Source organism: Gambusia affinis, linkage group LG12 (assembly GCF_019740435.1).
Source record: "Gambusia affinis linkage group LG12, SWU_Gaff_1.0, whole genome shotgun sequence".
Lineage (NCBI taxonomy): Eukaryota > Metazoa > Chordata > Actinopteri > Cyprinodontiformes > Poeciliidae > Gambusia > Gambusia affinis.
In genome coordinates this window covers 26,327,177-26,350,773 of record NC_057879.1, presented here as the reverse complement: position 1 = coordinate 26,350,773, position 23,597 = coordinate 26,327,177, and the positions used below count along the sequence as shown (strand labels likewise).

Sequence of the window (23,597 nt, the reverse complement as noted above, 5' to 3'; positions counted from 1 at the left end):
AACTCCTTTCCGTTTTGGGCAAAATCAAAAATCTGAATGTTCATAAAGGGCCTGTTGTGCCAGAACATATTGATAAAAAACAATCAAATTGTTAAAATATCAATAAATGTGTTTCAGCATTCAATAAGGATTTCTTAAAATAGCATAATATTGAACATCTTTTCACACTAATCAGTCCATCCAGGATTGTTTTTGTAGTTTTCTGCAATCAACATCACAGATTTTGTGGCGTTTAATGAATGTGATGTTGCTACCCACTCATGTACAGCAGGTGGCGGTATAGATTAAAGTTGCTTGCGATCCGCCATTATAGAAAAGAAGAACAAAGCTAAGCTAGAAAACTGCTGCATTGTCCCATTCCAGCTAATATTTCAGTAACAATGTCTTCAGTTCAGCATCTCAGAGAGTTTATCAGAGAGAGACTAACTGCTGCTGCTCAAGAAATCTTCACCGAGGTTGAAAAAACCATCATTTGCTACGAGGAAGAGCTCGATGCTCAGCGCAGAATGATGGGGATCAACTGGAAACCAGAAATTAAGCTACACAGAATCGGTTCGGAGCTGCAGAGACAAAGTTCTGGTAGGTCTGGATAAAAGTGGGGATGTTTTCACAGCAGACAGAGATCCATCAGTAGAGATAGTTGCTGCAGCTCCAGCTGCTGCTAAACGGGGCTGAACAGAAACTGTTTTAGCTGCTAGCTCGGATGCTGCACAGGCTGATAGTTTTGTAGCTCAGGACAAAATGTTGCAGCACAAACAGAAAATTTGTTTATGAGTCGAGCTCCTTGACTAAATATATTATTCCAATTGTTATAAGTGCTAGAAATCTGGAATATAATATAAGGTACTTCATTTGTGTGCTCATGTGATTTTATAAATCCTGTTGAGCTGTTGTTTTTTTCATAGGGTCACAGAACAAACGTATGAAACAAAAAACTTGCAATATTTCATTGGTTCTTATATTAAGTGAGTCACAGAGCTGCAGGTTGCACAGCCCTGATCTAGCAGAGGAAAGCTGTAATCTTGTCTCAATCCAGCTGAAGCTAAAAGTGCAAAATCCTCAAGACTGTTAAATTGAATATTAATACATTTTAATGTGTATTTTTTTGCCATTTTGGAAATAGGGCAATGTTCACAGAGCAAGCTGTGTGTGTTGCAAAATGAAAAAAAAAAATCCGTTTGTAACAGTAAAGTCTTAAAATCATTTTTATTTCACTTTTCTGACTGTGTGATTAAATCAAATTTTGCTCTGTATTCAACAAGTCATAACAAAACACATATGGACAGTGAAATGTCTCCAGCAATGAATTTGGAAAGCAAAAGTATCTATACTATACATTTAAAATCTATTTTTTGTTGTAGTTATACCTTTTAACAGAACAAGTACTTAAACAGTGACTAGTCACACATTTTGTCCTTAAATTAAACATTTAATTGTAAAAAATAAAAATTCTGTATGAAACTGTATTTGAGGATTAAAATATTTTGAATATCTTTGCCATGGCTTCAAATTAGTGTGGAGGACACTTTACCTGCTTTTCTGTTAAACTCGACAAATTAATTTTAGATTAACCTTATGATGCTTACAGACCAGAGTCTCCTGACCAATGAAATAATGATTAATTAAATTATATTAATGATGTCATCTTTTGTTCCCACAGACCTCCAACAGCCAAGTGTCTCCAATGAGGAGGAAGCTTCTGCCATTCTACAAATCTGTAGCAAAGTTAGTAGGTCCAGTCTGGACCAGAAAGAAGCAGAACATCAGTGGACTGAAGAGGAACAGATGGAACTAGAATCAAAATGGATTAAAAAAGAAGAGGATGAACTAGAACCTACACTGCTCAAAGATACAGAAATAGAATATCCACTAACGTATGTAAGAAAAGAGGAACTAGATTGTTCAGTCCTTCAACATGAACAGCAGCCACCAGAACATTTACCAACTGGACAGAACCAGAAGAACCTCTGCAGCAGTCAGGAGGGAGAGCAGCTTGTCCAGAAGCAGTTTGTTGCTTTGATTGAGACTTCTACTCTTCAGGAAGATGATATGAATGAAGAAGAGAGAAGAACAGAGCAGCTTTCCCTTCATATCTCTCCTGTGGTTGAGAGCAAAGATCAGGAAGGAAGCAGCTCCTCTGAGTATCAGTCTGATACCAGTACAAAGAAAAGACCTTTCAAATGTGACATTTGTGGGAAATGTTACAAAAAACCGTGTATATTGAAAATCCATTATAAAAGCCATACTGGTGAGAGACCTTTTTCATGTGAAACATGTGGGAAAAGCTTCTCTCTAAGTTATGTTTTAAAAAGTCACAAGATGATTCATACAGGAGAGAAACCGTTTTCATGCCAGTCATGTGGAAAGAGTTTCTCTCGAATAAGTAATTTAAAGGACCACGAAAGAATTCATACTGGTGAGAGGCCTTTTTCATGCCATTCATGTGGAAAAAGTTTCTCACGAATTAGTCATTTAAATCGTCACAACACAAGTCATACAGATGAGAAGCTATTTTCATGCCAGTCTTGTGAAAAAAGCTACAATCGAAGGGATAATTTGATCATTCACATGAGAACCCATACAGGTCAAGGGCCACTTTGACGCCAAACCTGTGAAAAAGGGAACCCTAACCTTAACCTCCCCCTTTGAAATTGGTCACTTAATTATTCTCATTAGAACCCACATGAATAAGATGGGTTTTTCACATGAAATATGAAGAAAAAAGTGTTCTTTCATGCTGGTAAACTGAATTTCCACATAACACAAATACACAAACGTGAGAATTAGTCACTAACTCGCACAGATTCACTGTAATAAATATTAAATCCTGTCTTGGATTGTTTCACTTTGCAAAACATTAGACCTTCTCCTATATTTGGTTGTCCATTTAAGTAATTAGAATACTGGTTTCAACTGGTTTGGAAGTGGAAATATTAAAGGTCTAAAATACTTGACATGCTACTGGCTGACTTCAGATTTCCAGCACGGACGTCTGCAAGTCAAATGTTTGTCATGAGAAACGTAAAAATTTTCATGCTTTGCTGAAGAATTTCATGTCTAAATTTATGTCCCACTTGGATGTAACAAACAACTTAATAAAAGCTGTAACAACTATCAGATATAGATATTTTGACTATTGGAATAATCGTTTATCTGCTTTCTGATGTTTTTTTTTTTAACTTAACGATTTGTGTGTTTTATTTTTTTAAATGGTAGGACTGCTTTTTGTCTAGAAAAAAAGACATGTATAATATAAACTTGTATTTCAGCTGAAACACATTTGGTTAAATTAGACAAATTATTTAATATCAGGCTTTAAGATTATATACCAGAGCATTTAAAACCACATCAACAGCAGCAATATAAGGAGAAATGGGAAAAATGCCGTTAGGTTTAAGAAGCCAAAACTAGAAATAAACTATTGGTTAAATTTACAAGGCAATAACTTTGATCATCCAACTTGGGAAATTTTAAATCCATGGTGGGAAAAAAAGAAAGAAATGAGGAATTTTGGATGGGCAATTGAAAAGAGAAGAAAATAATTTAAAATGACTGATTTAGAAATTACTCAAACACCAATATCAGTTATACCACCCTGGATTCTACCAGAAGCAACAGTAGATATGTCAATAATGGAAAAGAAACAAGATAAATCTTGCATCATAGGTAGTTATTCAGTGCAGTTACATTTAAACAATTATTAATATAAATTTATACAGATGCATCAAAAATTACTGGAAAATAGGAATAGCTTTTGTAGTCCCAGAATTCAATATAAAAATAGAAAAACAAAATATTGGCAAAATTATTAGCTTTTCAATGGGGAGAAGACATAAAACCATTAAAAATAATTGTTCAGATTCAAGCTCTGCATTACTAAGTTTAAAATATAATCAATCAGATAGTAGGACGGACATTTTATTAGAAATATTCCATACATTATTCAGAATACAAAATATGGGTTTGATAGTTATATTTGTGTGGGTTCCAGCACATATTGGGGCAGATAAAATGCCAATTCAAAATCCTATTAGTTTAACATTTAAAACAAGTAAATATGAGGGAAATTGTATTGTTAAAAAGTGATGAAAAAGTGGCAAAAAAAGGTGGGATGAAGAAAAAACAGCAGGAGAAAGAATGAAAGGAAGAAGAAATAGAAAGGAGGAAAGAGTGACAAGGTTGAGATTTGGACACACTTTAAAATTTGAAAGCAAAATACTGGCAAATGTGATCACTGCACTGTGGAAAATATGAAACAATAGAGCATGTTATACTAGAATGTCATAAATCTGAAAAAGGGAGAAGCTATATGAGGAGAGAGTTTGAAAGTATTACGGAAAGGGTTAATTTATTAGACAGAGGTAACTTTCAGGTTTGACTTGTGATTCCAGAGATACTGGAATTCATACTGATTCAACAAAATAAACTAATTTAATTAGTAAAACAACAATATTTTTCTATCATAGTTAATATTGATGCTAATTTTGAGTCCCAAAACTGCTACTCTGCTGATTCTCAGGGATGACTTGATGCCCAACCAACTGCAGAGCCTAATGTGAGAATCAAACAGAAACAGAACGTTATTCAGATGAGATCTGTTGAAGGAAATAATAAAATGTGGCATTTTTTTATTGTTTTGTAGTCTTTCTGGGTTTTGTAAACCAGAAAGACTACAAAAATCCAAGCAAGCAAATTCCTTGTATGATCAAATGTATTGTGGATCAATATCTGGAAGGGCTAAACTTCCCTAAAACAGACATAATGACGTAGACACTTACAGGTTGGCTCTGTGGACTGATGCTGCCCCTAGTGGCATGTTTTGGTACTAAACCAGCAGTAAGTTTCTGTTTCCAGAAAACAGAGTTACGTCATCCAGATGCATGTGTTACAAAAAACTGAAGTTTATCAAGAGTGTCTTATTTGAAGAAGATGAGATCTCTGGTTTCACCTTCATTTACCAAGAACACTCTTTACATTTACAAAACAAAAACATTTCAGTACTGTGAAGTTTGAAAAATCCCTTTTGAATCTCTGAGATGAATGAGACAATTTTCAAGCTGGAAAAAGTTGACTACTCTCCCTCTTCTTCCTGCTCAAACATGCGTTGAAGCTGGGTGGAACCAAAAGCTGCTGAACGTGAAAGTTGATTGGCTGCAACCTCTCTGTAATGAGACATGAGTCATAGATCAGAGCTCAAACCAGTTGCTATTTTCAGGAAGTGAAATTCACAGTTACTGTGACTGAGAGCAGAAATGGAGCAGAATCAGCTGGACCGAGAAACTTTCTCCTGTTCGATCTGCCTGGATCTACTGAAGGATCCGGTGACGATTCCCTGTGGACACAGTTACTGTATGAACTGTATTAAAAGCTTCTGGGACAAAGGTGAGCAGAAGAAGAACTATCACTGTCCTCAATGCAGGCACACCTTCACACAGAAGCCTTTCCTGCAGAAAAACACCATGCTAGCAGCTTTAGTGGAGCAGCTGAAGAAGACTGGACTCCAAGCTGCTCCTGCTGATCACCGCTATGCTGGACCTGAAGATGTGGCCTGTGATTTCTGCACTGGAAGAAAACTGAAAGCCGTCAAGTCCTGTTTATTCTGTCTGGCCTCTTACTGTGAGAAACACCTTCAGCCTCATTATGATGTGGCTCCTTTAAAGAAACACAAGCTGGTGGAGCCGTCCAAGAACCTCCAGGAGAACATCTGCTCTAAGCATGATGAGGTGATGAAGTTGTTCTGCCGCACTGATCAGAAGTGTATCTGTGCTTTCTGTTTACTGGATGAACATAAAGGCCACGACACAGTGTCAGCTGCAGCAGAAAGGACTGAGAGGCAGAGAGAGCTGGAGGAGAGACGAGGAAACATCCAGCAGAGAATCCAGGACAGAGAGAAAGATGTGAAGCTGCTTCAACAGGAGGTGGAGGCCATCAATCACTGTGCTGATAAAACAGTGGAGGACAGTGAGAAGATCTTCACTGAGCTGATCCGTCTCCTCCAGAAAAGAAGCTCTGATGTGAAGCAGCAGATCAGATCCCAGCAGGAAACTGAAGTGAGTCGAGTCAAAGATGTTCAGGAGAAGCTGGAGCAGGAGATCACTGAGCTGAAGAGGAAAGACGCTGAGCTGGAGCAGCTCTCACACACAGAGGATCACAACCAGTTTCTCCTCAACTACCCCTCACTGCCAGCACTCAGTGAGTCTACACACTCATCCAGCATCAACATCCGTCCTCTGAGACACTTTGAGGACGTGACAGCAGCTGTGTCAGAGCTCAGAGAGAAACTACAGGACGTCCTGAGAGACTCATGGACAAACATCTCACTGATGGTCACTGAGGTGGATGTTCTACTGTCAGAACCAGAATCAGGACCAGAACCAACAACAAGGCCTGGATTCTTAAAATATTCATGTAAAATCACAATGGATCCAAATACAGCAAACACAAAGCTGGTTCTGTCAGAGGGGAACAGGAAGGTGACTTGGATGAATCAACTTCAGTCTTATTCTAGTCATCCAGACAGATTCACTATTTTTCATCAAGTTCTGAGTAGAGAGAGTCTGACTGGACGTTGTTACTGGGAGGTGGAGTGGAGTGGGACAGTTTATATATCAGTCGCATACAAGAACATCAGCAGATCAGGACATGGGAATGACTGTAGATTTGGAGGTAATGACAAATCCTGGACATTAAATTGTTACTCAAATGGTTATCAATTTTGTCACAACAACATCTGGACCTCCATCTCAGGTCCAGTTTCCTCCAGAGTGGGAGTGTTCCTGGATCACAGAGCAGGTATTCTGTCCTTCTACAGCGTCTCTAAATCCATGACTCTGATGCACAGAGTCCAGACCAGATTCACTGAGCCGCTACATGCTGGAGTTTTGGTTGTGGGTTCAGCAGAGTTCTGTAAAACCCAATAGACAGAATCCACTGATGCTTCAGTAAATTTGATTCAGATTTTAATCCTCCAACATATAATTTTTTTTATTGTTTGTTTTATATCCAAACTCCTCATAAATCATTATTCAGAGATATTCAGATTTTCTTCAAATAGGTTGATCCTGTTCTCATTAATTTGTTCATTTTTCAACACTATTCTCTAAAACTGGTGAGCGTAAACCAGGCTTTCGATACACTGGAATAAACCCTGCAATAAATGACTAAAAAAATATTTCTAGGTCCAATGAATCTTGATTTCAGCTGCCACATTCTTGGTGGGGTCAGAATTCGGCATTGCATCATGCAAAGGTTGAGATTAGTGGTGTCAAAAAGAAAAGCATACCACACTTTTCAGTAAAAGTGTGCATGTAAAAATTTGTATTAGTTTGTGTTGTTCCATCTAATAAAATCCCAATAAAACACATTGTAGTTGAAGGTTTTAATACGTTCAGGGATACAAATACTTTTGCACATCAGAAAACAACTCATCCATAGTCAATCTATGACCACAAGTTAAACAGTAAAGAAAAATTTTCCCTTAAAAAATAAAATCTGTAACAGACATTATTTTAAGCAAACAAAAACAAGGTGCATAAAGTTTCTGCAGAGATTAAGAACCTCTGAAGAGAAAACTGCCTAAATAATGAGAAATCTGCTGCTGATCTGATCTACCTTTTGTCTGTCTGCAAGAGGAAAACATGGTTCTAAATTTATATAGAAAAAAACTTAAGAGATAACAGGGATCATGTGCAACACCAAACCAGAAAATTCACAGATGTTTCCTTTAATCTACCACCTGAAGCAAACATTAAATCTGGAGTTTTGGAGCCAGAAGCAGCAGAGAAACATGTTAACTTGCAGAAAGCAGGAGCTTCTGTACATTGTTTGTGCTTTCATCAGTGAGTGGTTCAGAGGTTTGCCTTTGTTGCTAATAGTGACAGAAAGTGAGACAGATGATTTTCAAGCCCCTCAACCTGGAGAAAGTCTGATCTGAGGAACTTCAACAATCCTAAGGCTTGAAAGACCGACTCCATGGAGTCTAACACTCTAACATCTAAACTAAACTGCTTACATCTGTCGAGACACAAACACACGCTGTGGGTGAGGTTTCACTGTGTGCTAACAACGTGAAGAACAGGAAGAAGAAGAAGAAGAAGAAGAAGAGGAGGTTATTTCTCCTGCAGCAGAGCCGGGATGTTGATGTTCCAGCCGATGGCCTGCCTGTCGAAGCCACAGGTGAACAGGTTGCAGGCGGTGTTGTCCTCACACCAGGCAGAGCAGCAAACCATCCGACGGTGACCCTGAACAACATCCACCAATAATCACCTCAGGTCCAACAACAATCACTAAAAATTCAATCAAAGGTTCCTTCAGAAATCACTGGGCTCTGAAGCGTTTCTCAGAAAACCAGAGCAATCCTGAAGAGACTTTATGCTAAACCATGACTGAAGGTCAGTGTTTCTCAAACGTATTCAGCCTGAGAACCATTTAACCCATTAAACAAACACTTGAAATTACCTCCAAAATAACAACATCTGAACTCACTTATTGTTGTCGTCTTTGTTTAGCATAATGAGAAGGGCGGGGATTCGGTTTGTAAATAAAACCAGGAACACATTGGAAGTTCTTTGGACTTATTTACAGATTCTCAAAGTTGGATTCTAAGCTTTCCAATGATGCCAAATGGAAATCAAGCAATAAATTGTACTTTACTAAGAGTTGTGTGGCTTTACAACATTTTAGGGCTGTTTGTTATTCTGAAACTTAAATTGATTTCAAAGAGAATCCTTTGGTAAACTAACTGCATGCGTCACACTTTAAGCCAACGTCATGGCAAATAAACGTTTGTTTACATGCAGTATCTAGGATGTAAACATGGATGTTTACATGATAGCATGTAAACATAGATGTTTACATCTAGCATGTAAACATGGATGTTTACATCTACCATGTAAACATGGATGTTTACATCTACCATGTAAACATGGATGTTTACATGATAGCATGTAAACATAGATGTTTACATCTAGCATGTAAACATGGATGTTTACATGATAGCATGTAAACATGGATGTTTACATGATAGCATGTAAACATGGATGTTTACATCTACCATGTAAACATGGATGTATACATCTAGCATGTAAACATACTGCATGTAAACAGGATGTTTACATGCAGTATCTAGCATGTAAACAGGATGTTTACATGCCCACGGACCACCAGTTTGAGAAAAACTGCTGTAGAGTGATATTTGTAGCTTTGAGGGCGAGTTAAAAACTCTTCATCAGCGAATAAAAGGACGGTCTTCCTCACTTTAACTTATCGGCCATCCCTCTCTGAAATGGGACTTTTCCCTCAAACTTTGCAGCATTTAGATGGAAGATGTAGAAAAACTCTTTGACTCTGAACAGACCAGATTTACCTACGAACTGAAAGTTAAATGGTAGAAACTATGACGACAGAAAATCCTATAAAGTTGTGGATTTTCATGATTTTTTAACTCTCGACTCCATTCATTCCCACGGTACTTCTGGCCAATTACATCGCCATGGTAACTCCATTTGGAAATAAAAATAATATCCCACATCTTGAGACTGAGCTGCACATTTCGATATAAATTGTGGGATTACATTACAGTACATCACAGCTGGTACAAAATCCTGCAGCACGAGTTTCGGTTTCATCGTCTCTTCACTGACTTCCTGTTGAATTTTGAATCCGTTTTTTTTTTTTTTCATGGTCTTACTATTACGTAGCGAAAGCTTCTTCATTTATGATGCTGAAGAAAGGTGAATATTTTACTCACCTTGCACCAAATTACCAAGAATGTAAAAACCTGGTCAGTTTGGACTGTACCAAATATTTTTTAATTTTATTTATGTAATTATCTATAAAATGTATCACCGTTAAAGAAACTAAAAACCAAAGTCCATCTGGAGTTCACGTCCTGCCGACTGACCTGCCTGTTGCTCCGCGGCAGCCGAGCCAGTCGCACTCCGGACATGTCGAACAGTCGGACCTGCCGATTGTCGTGAGGAAGGGCGATGATCTTCTGGTTCACCGACACGCTGATCCTGATGGGAAACAGGAAGTAGGATAATTATTCACAACTTCCTGCTGCACTTGTGACGAAGGAAACAGATTTAAAGGAGATGTTGGCGATGAAGTTACTGGAAGAAAAATTGAGGACAGATTATTTCCCCCAGCTGAGTGCAGCCTAAAGAAATGAATAATTCTGACTCTGTGAGTGGATTTTCCTTTATCTGGTGGTAAAATTTATTTAATTAGGATTTAAAGAATAAACAAAGTAGAATAATAAAAGGACTCATCCTATAAGCTGCTGTTTTCACATTTATTTCATGCAAACCCTCAAAACAAGTAACCAGCTGGACTTCACAAATAATCATAAGTTTTATTTCCCCAAGTTTTTCTAAATTACTTTTGAGGAAGGAAGTATCCATTTTGAGCAAAAGAAACAAGTTTTGCAGTTTTTACCGATTTAAAAAATGGACGTATTGTTGTGCAAATGCACCAAGACTGAGAAAAACCATGAAAACCAAAGATTCTCACAGACTGGGGAACGTTTTCACATTATTTTACATTATTTTACATTAACAGACTTTAACGGAGTCACTTTGGAAGCAGGACTGATGCAACAAGCTGATCATTTCTCATGTCTTTAATGCTTTTGTATTTGGGATTTACATGATTTTCATTGTTCAAATCAGTTCAGCTTCAATAGTTCAGGAGAGACGAAGCTTCGCTGCATTTTTTGCCTCCAGCTGTAAAGAAAGTTTCTTTCCTCTCTATATTCGAGCCACCAACCTGTTTGCGCAGTGAGACCGATCCGAGCGCACATATCTATGTACATTAACAATAATTTAAGGTGTGTGTTTGAATTTCACACCTTCAAAAACAAGATCTTTCCTAGAGCAAAAATTTTACTTTTGCATTAAATCCAATACATACTTTTAGTTTTAATATGTTGTTCTAGTGATTGCCTTGATGATTTTTCGTCAGTCTGATTTTTTCTTGGTGTTTGACGAGTATCGGCAGGTTTGCAGCTCACACACCTGTTGACAGCAGAGTCGGTGCGAATGGTTGCTATGGGCGACCGCATGTTCTTCAGGTCCCACACTTTGACGGTGCGGTCGTCGCTGCCCGACACCACGTTGTCTCCCACGGTGAAGACAGCGGACGTCACCGTGCTGCAGAAGACGAGGGCACACCTTTTACACACTCGTTTTCATTCAGGAAACCTGCAGAGGTTTAGTTGTTTTCTGGATTTTTAAATGCTTGTTTGCGTCAGACTGACTCTGTGTGTCCCTGGAAGACGTTGACGGAGTGGATGGACGGGTCTCTGAAGTCCCACAGCCTGAAGGTGGTGTCTCTGGAGGAAGTGACCACCAGGCGCTGGTTGGGGTGGGTGCAGCAGTGGGTCAGCTCCTGATCATGACCTTCACAGACACATTTGTTTCAAAGCTTTGATGTGTCCCTTGTCCCACACACTTGAGTTAAATGGTGAAACTGCCTCACTGGCCTCTACAGAGATCTGCTAAAGAGCGAATACTGGAGTCAGGTGCACAGAGACATCTAACGATTACAGGTGTTTGAGATGTAAAGATGCTTCCTTGAACAGGTTAGGACAGATTTATACAAATCATGTCCATTAGTTTTTTTCCCTCCAGGGGGTCTTTTGTGGGCTCTAGTGTCCCTTATATGAAAGTAGGCTGACAGGAAAGAGGAAAGGAGAGGGCTGAAAACATGCAGCAAATATCGTCCAGAAGCAGTTTGCTGATTTGATTGAGACTTCTACTCTTCAGGAAGATGATATGAATGAAGAGACAAGAACAGAGCAGCTTCCCTTCATATCTCTCCAGTGGTTGAGAGCAAAGATCAATGTTTTTATGCAAATATAGTTTTGAATAAAAACATTCTTAGATGATGAGATTTTCGTCTGCTCAGTTCTGCCTATTTTGATTTGTTTTTGTGCATCTTTTCACTTTAAATCCACATAAGCTGCTGCTGGCCACGCCCCCCAACTCAACATTAATTTAGCAGCAAATTATACAACTGTACATCTTTGAAAAGCATTAGTAAAGCCTCCTGCACAACCAACAAGAATGTAGCAAATAATATCTGGATGGTCATTCAAGAACAAAACATTTATAATAACTATATTAATAATAATAGATTTTATTTATAATGCACTTTATATCTCTAGATGTCAAAGGGCAAAACAAAAAGAAAACAAGTCATTGGAATGGATAAAGAGATTAAATCCAACAACAAAGTAGCAGCTGCCACTGTACAGGAATTACAGGGGGGAAACCAGCTGGAGAACAGCGTGGGTTGCTAGGTAACAGGCAGGGCCTGACTGGGGTTGCTAGGTAACAGGCAGGGCCTGACTGGGGTTGCTAGGTAACAGACAGGGCCTGACTGGGGTTGCTAGGTAACGGGCAGGGCCTGACTGGGGTTGCTAGGTAACAGGCAGGGCCTGACTGGGGTTGCTAGGTAACGGGCAGGGCCTGACTGGGGTTGCTAGGTAATGGTCTGGGCTTCTGATTTGTGATGTTGCATTCAGGAGAATTTTTAAACAGCTGGTTTTCAAGACACCAAAAAACATTAACTTACTGCCTAAAACTGGCTGGATGTTTGATTTTTAGTCTGTTTTCAGAAGCAGCTGAGATCCAAATAAAAGTACAAAACATGCAAAATTTTGCATAACTTGTCCTCTTTAAACTGAACCCGACTCTGACCCCGGAGCATCCTACCAGTGAGCGAGTGGACCAACTCCGAGGTCTCCACATCATACAGGTTGGCGGCTCGGTCCCAGGAGGCCGTCACCACCTGTTTGCCCCCCACCAGCCAATCGGCAGCGATCACCACGCCCTGATGGCTGCGCAGCGTCGTGATCGGTACGCGGATCGAAGGGCAGTCATTCGGGCCCTCCGCGTCGACGTCTGCATCGTCTTTATCCGAGGAATCCACGTCGTCTTCACAAGGCGTCTGCAGGACAGACAGGGGAGTGAATCGGAAATAAAATCTGCTGCAGTCGCTGTGATGAGCGAACAGCTGCAGGCCAGGCTTACAGTGGTGTCAGCGACGGCCTGAGGAGTGGGAAGCTGCACCATGTACCTCCAGATGTGAGCCGTCTGATCTCCAGAGGCTGCAGAGGAGAGACGGAGGGTTTAACGAGCGAAAAAACGGAGCCGCAGTACTTTATCTAATAATTATCTGACTGATGGAAGCGTGGATGGTTACCAGTCAGAGCCATCTGTTCACTGGGGTGGAACTTAATGGAGTTAACTGAGGAAAAACAGACCAAACATCAATGAAACTTGCTGTTTCTATGCCGTCCAACAACGTAACAACATATTATGATCAAATATTTTGGATGTTACCTGATCCCTGGTGGCCCAGGTACTTGAGGAGGCACTTTCCGGTCTCAATGCTCCACAGCATGGCAGTGTGATCTGTCAGGACAAATTCAACAGTCTGGGGTTTTTCATAGAAAATAGTGTATAATTAACAAATTCTTGCACTTTTCTGCAGGTTTAATTCAAATTTTTTACAAAAATACCCAAAAACAGCTGTGGGTGGCAGTGTTTCCGACTTCTACTCAGTAAACAAAATATTCTTATTTTTGATTGTTTGTTTTTTTCAAATGGTGATGTAAAAATCTACAGATTGTAATTCACACACGTGATGGAGACATTTTTTAACTTTACACAGATTACAGATACTTGTATCCATTGTAATTGGTTTGTTTTTATTTTTGTCCTTTGAGATATAAATATATAAAGGGCATTACAAATAAAATCTACTATTATTTTTATTGTTTTACCAAATAAATCTAAAGTCCAGTTTTTGTTCTTTATGTAGATTTTGGACATGAAGAATAAATATTTTAAATATATTGCAAATATTTCTAACGTAGAACCACACAGTTCTGATTTTGATTGACTTATATTTGTAGTTTTTAAATATAAACTAAACCATTTATATTACAAGGTGTCTGAATTTGATACGGATTCAGGTAAATATGTTGGCATGCTTGGAAAAGGTAAATGTAAGAAATGTCAGGAAAACAAATTACCTAAAAAGAGAAAAAACAAAACAACACAATTATTAGACACTATTACTAATGACAGTAATATCTCTGTAAGCAGAGATCTTCAAGTTCAATTAAAGGTATTTTTTTCTCAACTGCGTAAATGTTTTCAAATTAAAATTGCAAAAACGTTCATTTCTCTTCTGGCTTTTTTTTTTTTTTATACAAATCTCTGACAATAAATCCATCCAGGTTTTATTGGACAAACAGCAGAAGAAACCTAAATGTTGAAGGCAATACAGGAAAAAAAGAAAAGCAAAAACAGGAAAAACATTTAAGTTGCATTTAAAAAAACAAAACCAGCTGAGTTATTTGCAGTGTACCTGCAGACGCGGTGCCGAGCACCACAGGCTGGGCCCGCGTGGCGCTCAGGTCCCAGATGCCGTCCCGGTGGCCGACATACTCCTTCACCAGCTGGCAAACCGCTCTGGACGTGGTCGCTTTGAAGCTGGACACAATCTGACACCGACGCCACACCAACGTTACAACAGGACGGGGAAAATGCAACGGCAGGGTTCCTGAACGCAGCTTCTTAAAATGGAATCACTTTTTGGTTTTCTTTTTATTCTGAGGGATTCTTTTACCTTTATTAGCACCTTTTTAGTCAAATAAAGCTCTTTTTCTCTAACTTTATTTGATTAATTAGGGTAATCTCAGTTTGTTTAGCTTTAACTGATCCCATTTTATCTTTTCAGAGCTGTGCAGGAATCCTGTTCTTAGGGAGGAAGCAGGTCAGGAGGAGATGCTCTGCAGGGTCCTTGTAGTACGCCAGGGCTAAGAAGCTTTAAGTTTACATTACATATTAGTCTGAGGCCATTTGTTGACCAATTTAATAACCTTTTATATGCTTTAAAATCAACTAGAGTAGGTATAAACCCTGCAAACCTTATGCTGAAAACAAAAAACATCGGCTAATAGCAAAAACTGATCTGCAACATAAAGATCAAATCAACATAAATGGGTTCAATTATTCTGGATCAGTAGATAAAAAGGTAAATTTATCAAAACAGCTAAAAGGATAAAAAAAAACAGGGTGAAAGCTGGTGGGACAAGAAACGAGTTATCATTAATGTATCAGTTGAATCAAGGTTTGATGGAGACGTTTACATTAAAGATGGGAATGATGCAAACAGGAGTCCTGGTCCGTTTTGGACACAAACTGCTAAATAAGTTCAGACTGAAACGAAGGAGGAGAAAAAGGCATCATTCATCTGACAGGAAGTTCAGCCTTCCTGTTTAACAAAGAGTCTAAAAATATTTATTTCTTCAAACGACTCAAGCAGATGGAAAACATTGCTGCTGATTGTTAGTGAGTAAAAGACTCCAGCAGCAGAAAACCAAATGGGACTTTATGGGACAATGAAGTAAATTATTGATTTCCCAGCTATTGGTGATGGATCCAGAAATGATTCCAGTTCAATTCTGATGCATGATGATGCAGTTAAAGTAAAGCAGCAACAGCAGCAGGGACTGAGGGGAGTTTATGGTTTTAGCACTGCAGAGTAAAACTGTGAGCACCGAGTCTGAAGCACCCAGCTGTTAGTGAGCTGCAAAAACTCAAAACCTTACCAAGTATGTTTGCTTTAGTTTCCAGGGTAAATTTCTTAGTACACTTAAAATAAAACAAAACTAACTTGCAAGTAATTTTTAAGCAACAAACAGGAGCTTGTTTTAAGTCAACAATTTCTTAATTTTGGTGAAAAAGTGCTTGTTTCATTGGCAGATTATTTCACTTATAGAAAGACATTTTCCTGTGCTATAAGCAAAATAATCTGCCAATGGAACTAGAACATTTTCAGCTAAATTAAAAAATTATTGCCTTAAAACAAGTTCCTATTTTCTGCTAAAACAGTATGTATAAGTAAGTTTTGTACACTTGTGTTATTTCAAGTGTACTAAAATATTTGCACAAGAAACTAAACAAAATACTTGTTAAGATTTTGTGCTTTTGCAGATTGAGGTGTGCAGTCTGCTGCAGCCAAACAGATTCAAACCCGAACGCCGAGCGCCGAGCAGGACGTGAAGTCTGTCGGGAGATAAACGGATCCAGAAAAGATGCAAGCGGTCCCTGAACGGTCTGGGGAGGTTTTCTGAGGGAAGCTGAGTGAGTGAGGATGCACAGAACGTGGCTGAGCTGCAGAGCTGTCAGTTGGACTCTGAATAGATCCGACTGCTTTTTTCTGCTACCTGTTCTCCCTTTAGTCACCAGGATGTGTTTTTGCAACATGTGGCACTCAGAGAGAGTATTTTAAAACAGCTCTAGGATGTTTGCCACCATCTCTGTAGCGTTCTCAGGAAGGTAACAATATAAACAGCTTGTGTCCAGGATGTGTGTGGTCTGCATAGATGCTAGCTGCCTTTTTCCTGAACCCAAACCTGTCCTTTACTGTGGCTGAGTCAAACTATACAGTATCTGAGTTTTCATTACAAATGTGTGGAAAACACTGTCAATATTCCACTAATGTCAAAAAACGCAACATCATAACTGTGGTGTTTCCATTAAATAAGAAACACAATAAAAATCACGTGAATAACTTTGTGCATCATCAAACACTTCCTGTCATCTTCTTTGTGGTTTCCATCAGTAGAAACATCCGGTTGTTGATCATGTGATACAAAAAAAGTGTTTCAATTGCAGTTTTGCAAAATAAACAAATTTAGATACGTTCATAAAAATAAAAGAAAATAAAAAAAGAACACCTCATATTAGCACCATAACGTTCTATCTGGTGGCTGCAACTCTTCAAAACCTCTTCACAAAGTGAAACATGAGGGGCTGAGCAGACTGCACACTGGATTACAACTGAGCAACTGTCTATGTCAGCATCTGAATCCCCCTTCTGGGTGAATCTCCTACTTTTGGCGTAAAAAGCGTGTAAATAACAGCTGCTTTAAGCTAAAGACGTCTCCACAGTGTACCATTATGTGAATGCCAAAAAGAAGCTAAATCAAAGCCAAAGAGGTGCAACTGAAAACAAGCCTGTTAGTGAGATAAGAGGAGTTTTATCTCAGGCAGAAACTGAGAGAAAAGCTCAAACTCCTACATTTGAATGACCAAGTCTCGTGGGGAGGAAGTGTCGACCCCCTGGCTGGGCTGTTCATGCATATTGGCACACAAGGGGGGAGAAATTTTACAAGTTACCCATGAGTCTCCACCCCACAACTCCCAACTGGTTACGTTGAAGTTGCGGGATCCGCCTACTACTCTGGCATGGCAAGAATTTGAACGCGGCTATGAGTGAAAAAAGGGTGAAAAGACAGCAGTTCCTCTCTTTAACATCCACACATCAATTCATATTTCACTCAAGAACGCACAGTTCTCTTCTACCCACATCTAAATTAAATATTATAACAGTTTATTTAACCTTATTTATTCTGTTAACAGAGCAATAACAGGAAATGAAAAATGAAATCCATTGACAGTGAAGTCCGTACTTTGCTTGTGGACGCCTTGTAGGTCGTTTTCAGTTTCTGAGACAGCTGGCTGGTGCTGTGGCTCGCTGCGCATCAAAACAGATACAGACGAAGAAATCAGAGGAGATTCAAACTCATCTCAGCTTTCACACATCAATAAAAGACAAAAACCTAAACTAAACTGCAATATTGAAAAGAAAATTAGTATATAATTGTTATTGCACCTAGCAAACAAAAATGATCTTAAACAGGAAAAGTTTAGCCTAGTTTATTATAAGATGAAAGGTTTTGTACATTTTTATGCGTTCATTTAAATATCTCTGATAAATGACTCGCCTTTCGTCTTCAGAGCTCCTTTTGCTAAATCTGCTCCTTCGATAGCTTGTCCGTCTGCAGCCAAACGATCGTTCAGGGATTCGATTTCTCTGCGGACTGAAAGTCACAGGATGCTTCGGTTAGCAGTTTCAGGCCACAAATAGATCTTTATTCACAGTGAGTAAGAATCTATGTAGAAAAGCTCTGGACAAGTTAGGTCAAATCTAAAACATTTGATTTCAGTTCATTTAAAAATGACCTTAAAAAGAGAGAATGAAGGTTTTCCTTCTAACAAACCTTCAAGTTGTTCATAGAAATGATTTTCAAACAAATGCAACTATAAAAGTGCAGCAGGAGAAATAAAAAAGTCTCAAAATGATTAATTTCAGTGAAGCTAACTTGAAGGCAAAACTCAGATTTATTCTGTTGAGTAGTTATTAGTAGTCATTAGCTTACCTGCATTACATTGAACCATTTTCATTTCATTAGAAGTTGGATTTCAAATTAAACTTATATCAAGATATATGTTAAACCTCTGCATGGAGAGCTGTTCATTTTGATGCTAAATTATTATTTTTATTGAAGAGGACTAATAATAAATTTATTATTTGGTCAGAACCTAAGCTAAGCTAACAAACTAGAGCTTCTTCTGAATATCCAAACCGTCCCACTGATGTTGAGTTACATAACAGATTTAGAAGCTGCTTGGAGACTTTTAGAATTAAAATCTACAACTAAAATATTAAAATAAACTTTGTAAATATTACAATCAGACGAAAATCTTCCAGCAGTTTGGAAAAACTTACGTTCAATATTTTCCAGGTAAAGGTTTTCGAACTCTCTCTCGATCTGACTGAACAGATCCAGCAGGTTGGTCCTCAGGGACAAAGGCAGTTTGGAGTCCTGCAAGACGAAAGAAACTATAATATAAGCACAACTGGAACCAAATAAAAAGACATTTTGTTTCTCACCGTCTGAAGTTAAATCAGACAAAACTTTTCTTGTTTTTAGGTCATTTAGAATCACTAAAGTTATTTATATTTTCTGAATGCCAGAAAGCTGGGTGAACCCAAAAGGTTTGACCCAAGTTATCCAGTTAGAAGAGAATTATCCCTGATATTGTAAAGTTCTGAATACAAAAGGAAATTTAAAAAAAACTTTCTTGCAAAGTTTTCTGGCATTAAACAAATAGAAATAATTTTGGTGATTCTAATTGACCTAAAATGAGAGAAGTTTGGTCTGAAAAAAATGTGTCTGTGTATGTAAATATATGGCTTCAACTGTATTGCAAGACTGGTTGTAAAAATAATTTAAAAGTTGTGCAAAACTTTTTGCAGCAGTTTGCAGCCCAATTTCAAACATAAGACCTCCAAAATGAATCAAACACCTGCTGACTGGCATTTAACACAGAAAATCCAGATCCAAGAAGAAATCATGTTAATGTAAAATAAATCCTGGTATCTGAGGAAGGAAGGAAATCAAAATGAACAGAGCAGATTTGTTTCCTTCACAGAATATAAAATCGAATCAAGCTTAGATTTGCTGGTTCACAACGATTATGATCATGTCATAAAAATGTTTTGAGTCTGATGTAAAAGTAGTTTCTCTCTGCCAGTTTTCTCCTCGATCCAAACACAGATTTATATATCTTTTCCTCTTTAACATGAATTATCCCTCAATCTGTTTTAGCAGCTTAAATCATGAGCACAGATTAAATCCTGCATCGTTTACAGCTGCAGCTCAGCAGGAACAACACAGCTGCATTTCCTTGGCGAAGCAGAGAGCAGATCTCTTTGTTTCAGCTGAACTGATTCTTGCTGCGACGTTTTCAAAGAAAACCAGTGGAGTGTGACGAGCCTGAAGCCGACGACGGAGAGCTCAGTGCCACGGCACAAACTCTGAGCAGAAATTAAAGGCTTGGCAGGAATCACGGCGCGGCGGCGTACTATCAAATGAGACGTGATTATGAGAATAATTTACAAAAGAAAGAAATGGAGCAGATTTCTCAAGCCCTGTATTCAATAACTATGATTTATTTTTAGTTCTGAACATTTTAAAAAGGGCAATATAAAACTCCCTATATTTAACATAAATAATTAGGAACAATGTACTGATAATTGACCAAAACAAAGATCATTATTTTCAAAAGGAGGATGAGGGAAATATTCATAAACAAGAAAGCTCCTTAACAGGACTAATCTGATAACTGGTGAGAGCATTAATAATTACAAACTTAATTTAAATGTTTGGTTGCAAACTAGAAAAAGAAAAGGTGATGCTGCGTTTATCCTTTGTAACAAATCAAAATACACCGCCTGCTAAAATCTATCTGTCTATCTATAATATGCAGAGGTGGACAGAGGACCCAAAGATTTTACTCAAGTAAGAGTAGCACTATTTTTATTCAAATAAATATAAAAGGTAGCCATCCAATAAGTTACTCAAGAAAGAATAAAAAAGCATTTTGTGAAAAGTTTACTCAAATACTGAGTAACTGATCAAATTATCAATCACTTAATATTTAAAAATTACATCTTCCTATGGACCAGATTATAAAGTTAAGAGGAAACTTTGCTATTTTAAGGAAATAAATTACAAAATTTCATACAAGTAACAAAAAATAAGAAAATCAGACAAAAGAACATTTTTACAAATCAGTTTCTTTCAATATCAGGCCAAACACCATCATGTTATTTTCAGTTGTAATTCTAGAGTTGGCCACTTGGTGTCACTGTGTGTACGAGGTTTTCCATGTTGGACAAATCAACTGTGAATCCAAAACAACATCAGCTGATTCCAGGAAGCAGTGGATCAAAAAAATGAGATCATTAAAGACGAGCAGAAGATCAGGAGAAAATTTTCTCCTAACTTCTCCTTTTAAAACACCAACATCCCAGAACTGGATTTACCAAAACTACTTACTAAATAACTGCCAGAATCACTTCAGAGACACAACACCTACTCTCAGCTCTAACAACCTACCCTAAACTATCGGGGCTGTTGGTTACTGCAACTTACCTCCATTCTCCCAAAGGAGTCCAGATTATCAGAGGACTGAAACCAGAAGGGACCGGAGAGAAAACATAAAGTCGAGAGCAAAAGATCACAACAAACGCTTACAGGGGTTCACATCCCAAAATATTCATGCTCCCAGTTTAAATAAAACAAATGAAAGCGTCAAACAAATTAACATAGAGAAGTTACTCCTGCCTCTTTCTTTCTCACCGCTTCACTGTGTGTTCTGAAGGTAAATATAGATAAATCTGATTTATTCTGCACCCAACAGCTTTAATTCCTGTCAAACTGAAGCAAAACCAAACTCTATCAGAGCGATTCTCCTAATCCAGCTGTTCTCAGCTCAATGAAAATAACCTTACATCAATAATGCAGTAATTGCGGCATGTTTAACCCAGCAATAATGTCCTCTAAACGGCTGCATTAAAAGCTAATTGGCTTAGGCTTACGGTTGCAGCCAGCAGGACGGCGGGCTAACAGCGACCGGCAGCAGTTTGACATTTAAACAGGAACAGCAGGAGGTTTCTGAGGAGTGGGAGCGTGATCACCTGTCCCTCCAGCAGCTCCCTCTGCAGGCCCGAGCGGTCCTGCTCCGTGCTGTTGGTCCGGCGGATGGACAGGCTGTGGGACTTCCTCTTCTGCTTGGCTTGGCGGGAGCTGGAGCTGCTGCTGCTCTCCACTGGCATGGCTCTGACGTTGGGCGCTCTGAAGGAACGCAGACAGACGGATTGGACTTGGCAGCCTGGCTGGTGTGAAGGTGTTAACCGGCGAGATGAACAGAGCGCGAAAACAGGATTGGAGAGCGTATTTAGTCAGTGGGAAGCATAAGGTAGAAACAAAAGAGACTAAATGACAAAGCAGAAATATCATGATGAGACCGAAACATGAAAAATATCTGCAGATGCATTTCTTTCTGCTCTTCAAATAGGAAAAAAATGCAATTATGATCATATTTATTCCTTTTTTAATGGATTACAGCCCATCTGAATTACTGAAATTATCTGAATATCATCAATTAATTAATATTTAAAAATCAGATGGACTATAATACTCAACTCTGGTTATAGGTAACTTTTCAGGAATCTTGTTTTATTCCTTAATATTAATGAAAGAGTTCTGGTTCAACTGGAAGATTATTTCACGTTTAAGATGGTAAAAATGCCATTTCATCAGTGAAATAATCTACCAGTGGAATTAGTTTTTCATCAACATTAAAGAATTATTGACTCTAAACAAGCTCCTAAAACCTTCTGACAAGTAACTTGTAAGTTTATTTTGTCTTATTTCAGGTGTACTAAGATATTTTCAATATAAACTACACCAAAAATATTTGGTAATTTTTTGTGTTTCCATTATATTACTTGAAAATGGTCTCAAAATAACAATATTATTATTAATCACAATAACATCTGGGGCTATTTAGCACTAGAAGTATGATGACCAACCAAATATTGAATTTAATTAGCTGATGTTGATGCTGCAGCAACAACAAATGTAATTCAATATAATGCAGAGCTGTAAACAAAACTCCAGGAAGCAGCAATTGTTTGCATGTTTGGCTTTTCTATCAAGCTAATGTGGCAGTAAAATCTGACACCTTTTATGCCCACAGTAAATATTAGTGGAAATACTGGAGCTAAAATAAACTGTTTTTAATGTCATCATGGTAGAAAACAAGAAAAGAAGCAAAATTTAAATGTGGAATATTGCAGATCAAGGATATAGTCATATTCAATAAATTATAACATGTGACAAATATTTTAAAAAAACAAAACTTTAATCAGGTATTAAACATACATTCTGTATTTGAAAATAGGTTTTTATTGTTCTTGAGTAACATTCAACATTTAAAAATCATGTTTTCAGTAATTGGAAAATCATCATAATTTATAACACTAAAGGCCTAAAAACGTCGCTTTGTGTGCAATTAATCTATAAAATGTGCTTAATTTTTTTGAACTATTTCAACTTTAACTTAAAATTGTTGCAACTACTTTCTTATTTTAGCATTTTTATGACTAGAAATAATCAATAAAGCTCTTTTTAAATACGCAACCTTAAGCTGGATGAATGCTCAGGATGATTAGCCAAAGATTGATCAACACGCCCTTTATTGTCTTTCATTTCTGGGGAAAATCTAAGGATGTTGATGGCAGATTTAAAGCTAAACCCAGCTGACTCGATGCTTTTTATTTGCCCTTGAACTAACAGAAGGTCTGAGGACACTCAAATAAAACATCTGTCCTTCTGTCTCCAGTTTTCCAGCAGACACTGCTCCTCTCTTCTCCAGCAGAATAAAACACCTTTGTCTGGCTTATCAGACAGTCTGCTCGGCTCCTTTTGTTCACGTAACAAAAATAAAAACGCAACGTTAACACACTAAATGCTGAAAATCTGTCACTTTAGCGTAAAATCAGATACGTTTAAGATACAGCTTAAGTTAAAAACAGAGCCATTTCTCTGGACTCTTAACACGTTAAGTCAAGCTAACGTTATGCTCCACCTATTAGCAGCTAATAGGCTAACGGAAAAAGACGACCGGTCAAAACACTGCAGCAAACTTACCGGAAAGTCCGCTAATGCTGCTTTGTGTTCCGGTGTGTGGTTCCTTTTTTTGTTCCGTTTGTCATTATTATTATTTGCGCTAAAGGTTTGGGATTTAAATCCGCGTTGACAGCTTCACAGAACCGTTACAAGTACGTGAGAAACGATAACGAAGCCAATTCCGGCCCGAAGCGTTTCACAATAAAAGCACGAAGATTAAAATCACAAAAACGGTCATTTTCTTCAAGAATAC

The 23,597-nt window shown here is 38.1% G+C and overlaps 3 protein-coding genes across 6 annotated transcripts; 2 read left to right on the top strand and 1 right to left on the bottom strand.

Annotated features, from left to right (window-relative positions):
* Positions 1 to 298: 298 nt before the first annotated feature.
* LOC122841727 (zinc finger protein 16-like) lies at positions 299 to 3,127 on the top strand. Of its 2 annotated transcripts, none has more exons than XM_044135288.1 (2): positions 299 to 579; positions 1,661 to 3,127. In XM_044135288.1, exons 1-2 carry the CDS (start codon positions 381 to 383, stop codon positions 2,599 to 2,601), a joined length of 1,140 nt encoding a protein of 379 aa, XP_043991223.1. In that variant the 5' UTR covers positions 299 to 380; the 3' UTR covers positions 2,602 to 3,127. The 2 variants fall into 2 exon arrangements, with proteins under 2 accessions (XP_043991223.1, XP_043991222.1); XM_044135287.1 differs by having other exon boundaries at positions 1,652 to 3,127.
* Positions 3,128 to 5,219: 2,092 nt separating this feature from the next.
* Positions 5,220 to 7,101, top strand: LOC122841686 (tripartite motif-containing protein 16-like). Its single transcript, XM_044135227.1, has one exon. The coding sequence runs from the start codon at positions 5,253 to 5,255 to the stop codon at positions 6,918 to 6,920; it is 1,668 nt and encodes a 555-aa protein (XP_043991162.1). The 5' UTR covers positions 5,220 to 5,252; the 3' UTR covers positions 6,921 to 7,101.
* Positions 7,102 to 7,357: 256 nt separating this feature from the next.
* On the bottom strand, positions 7,358 to 23,532 carry LOC122841701 (WD repeat-containing protein 37). 3 transcript variants are annotated; one of them, XM_044135246.1, is made up of 14 exons: positions 23,366 to 23,532; positions 21,349 to 21,546; positions 18,592 to 18,688; positions 17,807 to 17,902; positions 17,492 to 17,556; positions 14,380 to 14,515; positions 13,347 to 13,418; positions 13,207 to 13,251; positions 13,035 to 13,111; positions 12,717 to 12,951; positions 11,258 to 11,399; positions 11,016 to 11,150; positions 9,902 to 10,016; positions 7,358 to 8,240 (listed from the first exon to the last, which is right to left on the bottom strand). In XM_044135246.1, the coding sequence occupies exons 2-14, from the start codon at positions 21,484 to 21,486 to the stop codon at positions 8,109 to 8,111; spliced, it is 1,485 nt and encodes a 494-aa protein (XP_043991181.1). In that variant the 5' UTR covers positions 21,487 to 21,546; positions 23,366 to 23,532; the 3' UTR covers positions 7,358 to 8,108. The 3 variants fall into 3 exon arrangements, with proteins under 3 accessions (XP_043991181.1, XP_043991184.1, XP_043991183.1); XM_044135249.1 differs by having other exon boundaries at positions 21,349 to 21,505; XM_044135248.1 differs by having other exon boundaries at positions 21,349 to 21,542; positions 23,366 to 23,524.
* Positions 23,533 to 23,597: the final 65 nt, after the last annotated feature.